The 13,366-nt window shown below is 46.0% G+C and overlaps 1 protein-coding gene across 1 annotated transcript; it reads right to left on the minus strand.

Annotated features, from left to right (window-relative positions):
* Window positions 1-467: 467 nt before the first annotated feature.
* On the minus strand, window positions 468-13,335 carry cdc34a (cell division cycle 34 homolog a). The gene is made up of 5 exons (XM_079158378.1): window positions 12,968-13,335; window positions 5,096-5,182; window positions 4,770-4,867; window positions 3,542-3,676; window positions 468-3,390 (listed from the first exon to the last, which is right to left on the minus strand). The coding sequence occupies exons 1-5, from the start codon at window positions 13,148-13,150 to the stop codon at window positions 3,165-3,167; spliced, it is 729 nt and encodes a 242-aa protein (XP_079014504.1). The 5' UTR covers window positions 13,151-13,335; the 3' UTR covers window positions 468-3,164.
* Window positions 13,336-13,366: the final 31 nt, after the last annotated feature.

The raw sequence follows: 13,366 nt of genomic DNA on the forward strand, positions 1-13,366 counted from the left end.
AATAACACTCCTGTGTTACAATAATACTTGAGCATTGTTCCCAAACACTTAATTATTCCTTTTCAGTATTTGTCAATGGAGGCCACTAAAGTGAAATAGTTTGTTTAGCAGACCCATAATGCATTTAGTGTCCGTTTGTAGAGACGCACGAATATAAACGGCTAGAGGTCAGTATGACATAAAGAGATGACAGACAATCAGACCACAGAGAGACGGGCTTATCACTATTATGACTTGTCCGTATTTCAGCGCCCTCACTGCTGATCTGATGTGTGTAGTGCATCATAGATGAGCACCATTCATGCTAGCAGCTAGTAGAATGGACACGGGTCTTACCTCTCTAGCCCCGAGTTTCATTCACTCAACTCCATTTCAGTGTCAATAAGAGAACACAGAAAACGGACAATGACACCTTTAAAACTCAATTATTTAACCCACATTAAAAAACAACAAAAAAACAGTCAATATCTAATAAAGATCTTTATTTCAGATTTTAAATAGATTTACAAACCATAAGAAAAAAAGAAAAATACAAACAAGAAAAAAAAAAAACAATAAACATCAAGTGATCGTCAAATATCCACATGTGCATATAAGGTAGAGATTGTAAACAGTCCATTGAAGCCCAAAAGTGAGACTCCCCGGGGTAAAGTTCACAGGATGTGTTTGTTGGGAGATGTTATCGTTTCCTGAGGTAATCAACTGTTGGGTTTGTTTTCCCCCGCAGTGATGCAATCACCAATCAGCTCAGAGAACAGGGGGACGAGCGGGGAGGAGACGATAAAAACAACAGTAGTTTGACAAAAATTAAATCCCATTCACCCGAAAATGTCAAAAAAAAGGGGGAGGGGGGGGGGGTTTCATTCGTAGGGTGTGTGATAGTCAATTATTGAGAACTCATTTCTGAGCATCTAGGGCTCGATAAAAGGCTGGAAAGATTACCGTGTGGTGTGACGTGTCAATTTGGTTCTGCACAACTTCTCTGCCATTATGATATTTGTGTATAATAAAGTTGGTACATTTAGTCATTCTTCCATGAACAAGCCTGGGTTTTTAAACAATCAGGTCAATTTTCATAGCACTTAATACATATAAGATATAAGTCATTGCATCTCACACCACAATTTGGAAATTAAAGATTACATCAAAACAGTAAAATAAGCCCCCCCCCCCCCAAAGAAAAATGGACCATCCCTCAGCCCATTCACAATGCAACAGATTTAGATAAAATTGAGTAGAGGACCGTTGTCTGTGGACACCACCCCGGCCGCTAACAGCATGCTAGTGAAGAACCACGTTCTCCTGTTCATGCTCAAAGATCAACCCTAACCCCACTCCTCCTCCAATTCTGCTTCCTCTCAGCACATCTTTAAAAAAAAAAACAATATTCACACACGCACACAACGGAAACATGATTACTGGGATGTTGGGAATTCCATCGTAAATACTGTTGGGTGGCGTTAACGTGTCTTTGCAACGTGTGCAACAGAGCACTCCTGGCAGTCAGGAGAGAAGAAACCACGGAGCTTCAGACAGTGTAGACTGAAAACAAAAAACCCCGTCAGTCTGCATATTCACCAGGCCATTTCCATCCTTCTGAATCCCTCTCACACCGCTACCCGATCTCCTCTGAGGTAACAGGGTTCATTGATTCAGGTGAGGCAAGATGGCTGCAGTTTCAGAAGGGAGGGGGAGGGGGGGGAGGGGATGCCAGTACAGAGAGCTGCCACTAGGGAGCGAGCTCTGACGAAGGCTCGTGCGCAACCTCGCTCTCGTCTCTTCCACCCCTGGAGACTTGTGCCTCCCTGGAGTTGGAATAACAAACCGCCGACACAAATGCACACTCTGACAAAAGGACATAGTCCGTCCAAAGCCCTCACAGGTTGTAAAACTCACGCTGGAGTTCAGGTCGGACTGTTGAAAGGCTCAGCTTCACTGCCACGTTTAAAGCACTGCATATTAAGAAGGTTCAAGCACTGACTGCATAGTCTTTGTTTAAAAATACAGTACATTGGATTTCATGAGCAGCAGCAGGCTCAGCCAGCTGTTTTCTTAATGCATCCAGGCCACTAGTAGCACGTGCTTGTACGATGAAGGCTGCGTGGCAGTCAAGAGGACGTATGTGGGATCTACATTCCAGTCTTTAGTTCAGCTGTTGGGATTTTTTTTTTTTTTTTTTACACCTTTCTCAACTCACACCCTGGTCAAATCTGACAGGTGCCGCTATAAATACGTTTGTTCCATCGGGATGGCGTAGTTTGCGCGGTATCCCCACCTGAAACCGTGTGAGCGTGAATATCTCGGCTACCTTTTGTTTGTGTGTATACGGTCTGTCCCACAAGTCATTCGGGTCTGTGTTATCAGGGAGTGAGGGAAGGCACGAGGGAGCTTCTTTTTCTTGAAATGGATAACTTCCCTGTTTTGGAGCAGCACAAGCCCCGAGGCTCTTAAAGTGTCCGAGGTGAAGCGTGGCAGGGCTCCGAACGCCCCGCTAAACCGGAGAGGTCACAACACATGGCTCAGAGACAGAAGTGACTTTAAAAACTCAAAACCGTTCATTTTTATGAATTAGCTTCCTTTGCAGATGCTCCCCGCTTGTTGTACTCTGATCTGAACCTGTGACGTTACATTCCACCCCGCTGATGATGTCGAGAAAAAGGCGCGACTATCCTGTTCCACGAGAAAACGTGGCCACCAGACGGGCTTTGTTCCACTCAAAGCCGGAGGGAGGAACAGGTCTCCGAGCTAAAACCGCTTTTTGAGAAAATCAAACCAGTTATCAGTGCAGACAAACGGAAGCGGATAAGGAAGTACTATTATCGGTGTGTTGCTGTATGTGTGTGTGTGTGTGTGTATAGTGTGCAACCTCTACTCAGACAACAAAACAAAAAAAAAAAAAAAGGAGAAAAATGTAAGAAACAAAACAACAACTGTAGCTTTCTTTTCTTCGCTGCATCAGGTTTTAGTGTGCATACTTTGCACATGTGACAGAAGGTGGACAGGGGGGGGGCCTGTGATAAGTGAGGATGATGAGGGGTATATTAAAGGAGGAAGAGGGGTGGGGGGGGGGGGCAGGGAATTAAAGTTCAGTCCATGACAAGAGAGGGAGGCGCGTGTGGCGGGGGGGGGTGTCGGGGACAAGGTGACGTCGTGGGAAGGAAAGGTCAGGAGTCCTCGGTGCCCGAGTCGTCGTCATCGTAGCAACAGTCCTCGTTGTCCTCGTCGTCGTCGTCGTCCTCCAGCTCCTCGTCGTCGTAGTAGTCGTCGTACAAGAGGTTGGAGCCGTCGTCTGTGGGCGGGACTTGGGTGCGGACGCAGTACTCGTCCAACGTGATGGGAACCTTGACGCCGTCCCGCTCTGCCTCCGCTTTGGTCCCCACCACCTGCTTCCTGCGAGGAGGAAAGACAGGAGAGGGAAAAAAAACAAAACAGATGAGGCCACACTGAGCGTCAGCGCTGGTGCTTTGTGTACCTGCTACGTGTGAAGAGTGCTGTGTGTGCAGTTTTTGTTTTTTCTTCTTCTTCCTCCTCCTCTCGGTACCTGATGATCTCGATGTATTCTCTGTCCTTGCCCTTGCTGTCCCTCCACTTGCGGTACATGACGGACGCGTCCACGTTGGCCGGGGAGAAAGTGTTGGGCTCGTTCAGCAAAGAGATCACGCTGAGCAGGATGGTCCTGAGAGAGACGTCAAGAGCGGAGAGAGATTAAAATACAGGAAGAGGGGGGGTAAGACGAGACAAGAGACATTGAGAACGCTGGACAAAGAGTCGTACAGGGAAATAAATAAATAAAGGAAAGGACACAGAGAGAACGAGGGGAGGGAGGGGGAGAGATGAAGGTTAGGGTTCTAAACCCGAGAACATCCATTTGTCTCTGCTGTCGTCTGTGGAATTTAGCTCCAAGAGCTGTTCATTAAATGCAATGACAGAAATACATCATTTAAAGTCGACTTTGACTCAGGTCAATCAACTCGTACTTGTGATCTCCTACCAGCTCTCCTTTTTGACTGTGGGGCTACAGAGGGCTCATTGCTGTGGACACAGTCATATCCGGATATGGGAGTTTGTGTCGGTACATAAAGCATTAAAAGAAAAAGCTGCAGGGGTTGAATAAGTAAACTTATGTTAAGTAAATATAATAAATAAAGTTGGTGAATTATACATCACGTTTGGACGTTTATACATCTCAAACAAACGTTTAAATGAAGTCCAATAGTTACAGATTACTCGCTAATGCTCTATTAGCTGATAAAAGCAGCGCTGCTCCTAGATGCCACATAACCTAGAGATACATAACAAATGGGGTGAAAAACTAGCTAGCAAGAACACTACATAAAGTCATGAAAATAAACGACAGGATAACATCTGAATCCTGCTAGCTAGATAAGAAAGCAATCTAAAAACCTAGCCGGAGGTCAGTCTGGTGATGCCGACTTAGGACAAGCTGCATAAACACTTGCATGACTTGTGAAGCCTTTAGTCTGTATTGATTGGTGGACAATGAGACGATGAAGGAAGTGTGGACAGTAGAAGGAGGCTAGTTACGGGACATCGCGTTAAGGTGCAAAGCTACTGGAAATCAATGCCACAAAGTGTTTAAACAAACTAAATGTTGATGCCAATCTTATCTGTCTTATCAAAAGAATCTATATTTGACAGTTTGGCTAAGTTTGTAAGCCGCTGGACAAACGGCTTACTGCTTATCGTTGCGTGTGCGTGTTGTTCTTTAAGAAGAACCAGGACAGAACTGAGAGCATCGCGTCGCGTACCTGACGTTCTGTGTGGGGTTCCACCTCTCTGAAGGCAGCTCCCCGCTCTGTGGGTCGTCCACTGGTGGGTGCAGGATAGAGATGCATACATCCCCGTTCTAGGGACACGAGAGGATACAACCAACAGTTTAGTTACTACAACTCAGATACAGTTAAAAGACTCCACTGGGATTGGACACTCTTCTATAGTTTGCTTAAAAATCCTTCTAGAACAGAGTCGTACCCGGATCCAGTGTTATCATATACTCACACATACCTGTGTATTAATAAAAGATATGAGCAGCTCCTGCATGTTTTGTACAAGGACTTATACTGGTCACAATTACCTCGTAAATGTTGGGGTGCCACATTTTGGTGAGGAAGCGGAAAGCAGGTGGAGAGTACGGGTAGTCGACGGGGAACTTGATCCGAGCCTGAGGGCGAGAGAAGACACACATTAGCTCACCGACAGACAAGTCACGACTACCTCCCTCCACACTGTTGCAGTTTGGGAGAAACCCGGGAAAGTAAAGGGTGACTCCTTTAGCCACATGTAAGCCGCTGCGTATCGCTTTATAGGGACTAGTGGCGCCGTTTACTTAAAGAAAACATACAGTGTTGTATTGTATCCACCCGTCCGCAATGCTAAAAACTACTCTGCTTGTGGATACAGTCTCCCAGGGGAAAGGGAATCAAGAATGCAAGTCTGTACAATGCTGCAGAAGCATCAGACACACACACAAACAAACGCACACACACACGAGCAGCTGCTGGGGAGTATGAGAGTGCTTGATTCTGTACGTTGTCCTTCACAAAGACTGACGCTTGCAGCGCTGGTGTCAACAAGCAGGTGCTGAAGGAAGATTTCCACAATCGCGCTGATCAGCGTCAGTAGTGATTGAAAGAAAAAAGAAAAAAGAAAAAAAAAAAAAACTATAAATAGTAGCTGTACAAGTCTTGGCAAACCCTACTGAGGTGGCAGCGTATGGACGACCTAATGACAGTAATGTAATATTGCATGGAGGGAGAGAGGGAGCGAGGGAGGGAGGGAGGGAGGCAGTGCATTCAGCTGCCGACTGTGTGGAGCTTAGAGACACACCGATGGGTGAGGGGAGGGGCTGCTTGTATAAAAGACATTGTGGGGGTTTGTCCTCTCCAGCTGTCACTGCAACCCAACACAATCCACTACTCACACCAGAGTTCTGCTATAATACGTCCCCCCCCCACACCCACACCCCCCCCCACACTGTATAAATGCTCCTATGTGTGGAGGACCCCTCCTCCCGTTCCATAAGGCGTGCCATGGGTGGCAGAGGGCTGGGGTGGGGGGGGGAGGCACACAGATACTGATTACACACACGCACGTCACTCACAGCATGAAACCTTCTGCTTAACCCCGCTGTCATATGCACACACACATATACACACACTTGTTCACATTTGCTGATTCGGCATGGTCAGCTGGTCTGCACCACAGTGAGCAGACAAGCGGGAGGCGGGGGGGGGGGGGGGGGATCGGCTGCATGGGAGCAGGGAGGCGGTGGTGAGGTAGTGGGGGGGGGGGGGGGGGGGGATTTGACTTGGAAATAAAAGGGGTTGTGCTCTATATAATACGCGTGCTTAACATTAAGGTCTTATCCCTCTTTGCATGCAATATAGCCTTTAAGCCAGCGCTGGATGGAGCAGTAACACATCAACGCTCTGACCAAAACGCTCGAAGTTTCACCGATTAACAGTCACAGAGTCTGTCCGATAGAGCTGCAGTTCAGGGTCTGTTATCTTTAAAGCGTGTGTGTGTGTCAGTATGTCCTGACTTTCCATACAAGAGCAACGTTTGGTGTCTTTATGGGATCTGGATTCGCAGAATAAACCTGCTCTCACCATAATAAAACCAGAGTGGAGAGGGAAACACTGACACGGTCCTGAGAGAATGCCACGTGTAGGGAAAAATAACAAAACTCCCCGGGTCGGAGCGACCCCGCCAGAAAGCTGGCGACCCCGTCAAGAGTGCAGGGTTCAAGCCGACATTGTACACATTACTGACGGGCAACACAACAATACGAGGGCCAGGGAACAACAGTGGGAGCTGGGTTTGTCTTCCAAAAACAATATCAGCATCAAGATTATAACTGTCCAGTCTACTCACTGAGACGTGGGCAAAGATGGAGATTATAACCGGAACAATGTGCCAACACTCCCAGTGGGAAAAGTTGTTCATGCTCGTTTGTCTTCCAGGTTCGATTTCCCAACAAAAACAGTGTGCTTACGACGAGCTCTTCAGCAGCACGACATCTGATTCTGAAAGCCCCCAGATGGTTTTAGTTCTCTTGCATTGTTATGGATTTTTAAAAACAATCCTAATCCACACCACCAAAATGTCTTTGGTAAAGAACCGTCTATCCATCCAGCTTCATCACAACCCTTTTTATGACGCCCTGGAAACAAAAAAGGCACAAACGTAAACCAGAGCAAGCCAACTCTCGGTCGACACACGGGGAAATGTCCGGTACCAACTACTCAGCATCGCTGCTTCCATCACACGGGATCTTTATGCCCGTGCAGCGTGGAATAAAATAAATAGATCCCACTTTGTAGCCTTCTGCTCTGAGACCTTTGCACCGACACCATTAAATAGCTTCATTCATCACAATACTGTGAGTTTGAATGAAAGCTACAAGTAAAGCAGGAAGCTGGGGATATGCATTAAGGATAAGCATTGATCCCTTTAAGAAGGTAAGAGCATGATTTCACAATGCAGCTTACCAGGAGGCTTTCAAACCATATTCCTTGCAACACAATGCCACAAACACAAGCCATACAAATCAACATGACACAGTCAGCTGGCTAAGAAGGGAAAGGTGTGTGTGTGTGTGTGTTCCTTGAGGTTTTAGTAGCATCCAACAATTAAGTCGTCGTAATTGCAGAGCAGTTTGTCCTGAAGGTCTGTACAGGTGATGGGTGCGTTACAGGCCGTATTAGGGAGCATTTAACCACCAGTAATGTGGTGTTCACTCACCAGAAGATGGCCTGAAACGCTTAACCTGCCCACCAAAGTGACACCAAACCTCGGCTTGATGGAAGGAGGGTGGAGATGTGTGATGGCGTTCGATCGGCGAGCAGAGAGAAGAGAAGAGACACGAGGAGGACGATTCAGCGGCGTCTTAGAGGGCCGATATCAGCTTTCTCTTTAGTTTCCACCGTCATGTATTGAATATATCTATTCCCACCCGTATCATATACTCACACATGAGCCTTTACTGTACGACACCCACTCTCGCTGTGTCTCCATTACTGGGAAGGACTTTTTTTTTTTTTGCTTCGGATACAGCAGCTCAAAGAAGATCTCTGCCCATCGCAAAGTGCTAGCCTCAGTACACGTGCTGCAAAATGCTACAGCTGACTTGCAGGTCATGCCTCATAATCTGATTGAGCACAGAATTAACAGCATCCGCGGTCAAAAGGAACAGCTCATTTGAAGTGCAGCCAATTTCCTGGCGAGCACACAAAAAAGGACTCATGAAGGGCTGGTTGCCGAGACTACGGGACACCAGATAAACTTTATATATTTATATACATCTTGTTCGGATTGTGAGCTTAAAAGCGGCCTTGAAGAGAGAACAGGAACGACAGGGAACGCTCCCGCCGTGTGGAAAACGACACCAAGGCGAAGTAAACCAGGTCAATGCAAAGACCCTGAACAGAACAAATCATTCTGTTCTCCCCGAGCACCGACTCGCCTTCTCCACAGACCTTATCCTCATACAGCCAGGCCGAGCTCACGCTGAACGATGCAAATTCCATACCCTAACACACACACACACACACACACACACACACACACACACACACACACACAGGTCCCAGAGATTATCACGATGGTACCCAGCAGGCCCCGGCCTCATTAACGAAACTCCGGAGCAGAACGTTGAGGAGGGAGAAAAACGGATACAAAGCTGAATTTATAAATGTGACAAACGGGATTCTTAGGGCGATCACCATTTCAAACAAACAGCCATGTTTGAGGAGTATATCGCCACACTGGTGGCGTGTACAGGAAGAGCAGAAAGAACACATGGCCAGGGCTTCAGGGGACGGTAATAACTGTCTGCTGGGGCCTCACGTCACGCTCACCTCTATCCACAGCAGGCTCGCCTTTCAAAACGAAGGGGCACCGCTGCAAGGAAGGGCTCTGCCTCTGCCTGATCTTGATTCTGGCGGTTCCTGTATTCCCTGCTCTTTCCTCTGCCCCGCTCTCTTTTCTCCGGGACACAGCCAGAGGGGGGGTGGGGGGGGGGGCCATGACTCCAACCGCTCGGCCCAGCAAAAGCCCTCTGCAGCCGGGTTGGGTCCTCTCTGCCTGTTCCCTCCCCTCCAACCGCTGGTACGAATTATGTAGCACGCACACGAAGAGGAAGGACAGGAAGGCCCAGAGTCAGCTGGGGCCAAAAACCGAAAGGGCAAACCCCCCCCCCCCCGCTTCTCTTTTTCATGTTTGCTGTGAAGAAGTGGTCCGTCGGTGCTCAGCGAGCCACTCGACGAAAGACGTTTCCATTTCACAGTATATTTGGAGATGCAGAGACTCAGTTTACGTCATAATTACATGCAAGAAAAACAATTAAAGCTGCCAGGTGCTGACACAGCGTCGTTTCTGTCGTACATCACCGTGACCTTATAGTTGTGCATACAGAATACGGTAAAACAGGGCAGGAAGAGGTCAAATCAGCCAAATGACAAGACTGCGGCGTCACAGAAAAAGCAAAGTCATCGTGGAGTTTACAGACCAGCCTGTGCAGGTCGTCCTGGTTGTTTTATTAACCCAACAAGCTGATCAACAAGGAGAGCACAGAAGCACAGTAAACGTGGAGGGTTTTGGGTTTTATGTTACCGCAATACATCTTTAAAGTATGATTACAAAGAAATTGAGAGTTCAACAATAACCAAAAGCTACATTATCTAATAATTCCAGCTAAAGTAAATACATTTTGGAGATTTATTTTTGTAGCTTGTGTCTTTGCCTTGTATAGACATGAAACTATTACTTTAAAACTGAAGTCAGAACTTCAGATACGCAGTACGTTATGCCATGTAGAGTAAAGCCCGTCGGCGGAGCCCGTTATGTGGCCGTACACAAACACGCCCCACGGAAAGTACCGGCACCACGTTTGGCTTGTTAAGGAGCGGCTTCAGTTGAATTAGGTCACTATATGCAAATAAAGTGCTGTGATGCACTAGATATTTGTCCATTTTTATATTGTCATGTAGCTGTATTGCACTTGTCAGACAAAACTGGAAGCATCACAAATTTAGAGATTGCAGTTCCTGATCGGGGATCAAAAACAAGGGGCTCCTCAGCAAATAAAACATTTTTTAATAAACAGACAGTCGGCACAGCAAGGGAAGGTGCTTGCCATCATTTCTCCAGATGACACGTTTAATCGTTTAATACTGGCAAGTAGGCGGTTGTGGAGTGTCGTTAACAGGAGTGTGAGGGTATTATTTCATAAAAAAACACTGAACACTTTTTGATCTTGTCAGACTTCCCCCGAGGTCAAGAAATTACGAAGAGAGAAGACAGACGAGGGAAGTTAAAAGAGAAAAGGAAAAAAATAACAGAATCAAACAGCCACGAACCAGAGCTCTTCTAGAAAAATGTCAAATGCAGTTTTAATGTTCTGGTCATAATTACACGACTTCCTCAACAAACAGTTGAAGCAGATCAGAAACGTGTTCATTTGAACTGCTCATATTTAAGCATCAGATGAACATTAGAACCAATAGAATAGAGTTAGATCAAATAAAAAGTAGTAGTAATAATATCGTCTGGAGAATCAAACTGAACAACAACGACGCAGACAGTGAGCCACTGTCCTAACACTCCTTTAAAGTCTGCCATCTCTGGGAGTGAAAGCGACCCCGCTAATCTGCCTCATACATGTCCCAGGACCACTGCTGTCTATGGGACCGACTGGCCCTCTGCCAGCAATCATCAGACACTCCGAGCCTGGAGAGATAATTCAGATGACAAAGCAGAAGGCCACACACACACACACACACACACACACACACACACACACACACACACACACACACACACACACACACACACACACACACACACACACACACACACACACACACACACACACACACACACACACACACACAGACACAGACACAGACACACACACACACACACACACACACACACACACACACACACACACAAAGGACCGCAAGCGTGGAAATGTCTCAGAACCAGTGAATGAATGTCGGGGTCTTTTGTGAGACCAACAGGTCAATGGTCAATTTATGATAAATATTGTGGATATTGTTTCATTTGAATGACATTTCAATAGTCCACTGTGTGCCTGCAGGCAAAATGTATTCATGGTGTGACTCTCTGAGAGCAACACCCATGTGAAACAAATACCTGACTCAGCGCGGTATCGTGTGACGTCATTACCTGTCCGGGCAGCTGCAGCGCGTCACGTTTGTTTGGGTAACCTGGATCACAACAGGGTGGGTTTTTCCTTTTAATTATTTGAATAAAGCAAACTGGTTGGATGGAAACCCGGCAGAGAACAATGAGTCACAACCATGCGGTGGATTTCACAGCCAGGCTGTGCATTCCTGGCCCGACAAAGGAATCCTGTACACAGCACCCACACGGATCCACTGAACACCGTCTGCGGCGGCCTGACCGGGGCCCTCTGCTTGTGTTCACATGCTCGAAGAGGACCAGGGGCAAAATGAACAAGCTTCTCAAGAACTGGAATAACAAGACTGTACTGCTGAAGGGATGATTTACAAACGGAGAGCATTCACAATATGCTGGATAATCTGAACACAGGAGCCTTCGCTGAGATAAAGATAAAGATATATTACGGTTTAACTGTAACATAGAAAACAACTATGGCTAATGCAGGACTTAGCATTATGAACCACAACAGAATGCCATGTAAAAGAAACCATGTACAGTTTGAGTGCGCTGTTTTTTTGTTTGCTTTCAAGGCCCTGGCCTACATTGTTCTTGTCTTTTTCTCAGAAAGACAGGACCATGATGCCACATTAACAAAAAGCGCAGTGTTTTTTTTGTTTGATGTCCAATAAAACAACTATCCGGGGAACGTTTGAAGCAGCAGTAACGGGGGTTTATTTGACTTTGCCAGGCGAAGTAATAAATCAAAGTGCCTAATAGGACGAGTAACCACATTAGCACAGGACTTGTGTGAGCAGGAATCCACTCAGTGTTTTGCAATATCTGAAGTTGAATTTCACACACACACACACACACACACACACACACACACACGCACGCACTCTGCTATGGAAACACATGCAATGCTATTCTATATTTACAATATAGGTGCGTGACTTTAAGTGGGGCTTAAAGTGAGTGGAAAATCGGTTTCCATAGCTCCAACTTTTTGGACAAAAACAGTACAGACAACCAGGTCACGTTGATGTCATCCTGAAAAGATCGAACAGCATTAAGTGCTTTTTATTAACAAGACAATTGAGTAGTTAACTATTAAGTTAGTGGAGGGTGTGTAAAGAACACAAATATACTCATAAACTGGGGAAAAAAATACATGTGAAACCAAAACTATTTTTTAACTCTCAAGGGAGGAAGTGTGCATGAAAACAAATGAAATGGCTGTTGACTCCGATTGGGCCAGTCTACATTTCAAAAGCAAGGTTACCACACACTATGGATTGAGTTCATTTGAATACACAAACAACAAGTCTCATCTAACTAGGGCTGTTGGGCTGTAACCTCCCCCCCCCCCACACACACACGCACACACTTAGTTAACCTGAGGTGATGAGCATTTAGCAGGTTTATGCTAACGACCTTTTGTTTTATTTTAAAACACAAAAGTAACTGTGAAAACGTGCTCACGTGCTGACTGACACTATAAAAAGAGGACATCGATGCATCTCTATATATTTTAAAGGAAAAATAAGTTTTAATGTTTACACGCTGTAAACAGTAAACTGCAATAATCCTGATTTAGTTGATTTAAAAGTTGAACAAAGAAAAAGGAGATTGTTTTATCACAGTAGCGTTAAACAGGGAACAGCTGCCAATTAGCGAAGTTAACGCCATTAGCTGTTACCTGCTAACCGTTGGACTGTCCTCTATTTTACTCAAATGTGGGCTAAATCTACCAGCTAAAGAACAATAGATCGACTGCTAGCTAACACTAGCTACTCACCTTAAAATACCCCCCCTCGTAGTGTGTATTGGGGGGTCCGAATATCGCCACTTCCCAGTTGTACATGTCCGACTCGTCCACCAAAGTTATCTTGAACCCTTCGACTGGCTCGTCTTGGAGACTTTTCATCTCCAGCATCAGGGCTTTTTGGGAACTGGCTACATGGTGTCCATGCTGAGCCATAATTCCACAACGATTTGTATATAAATATGTATCGGCAACAACCCACCACAGCTGTGACAAAGCTAGCTCGGTACAAACAATAAGCTATCAGTTGAGGAACGCGCTAACGCTGGTTTCCGTTAGCACGGTTCCAAAAACAGGATCTAAAAAAGATCGCGACGGGGCTTTATTTGGTCAGAGCTGGTGCTGCTTCCTCTGTTGTTGTGAACAGTCCCG

This window comes from Pholis gunnellus (assembly GCF_910591455.1).
Source record: "Pholis gunnellus genome assembly, chromosome: 4".
NCBI classification, from domain to species: domain Eukaryota; kingdom Metazoa; phylum Chordata; class Actinopteri; order Perciformes; family Pholidae; genus Pholis; species Pholis gunnellus.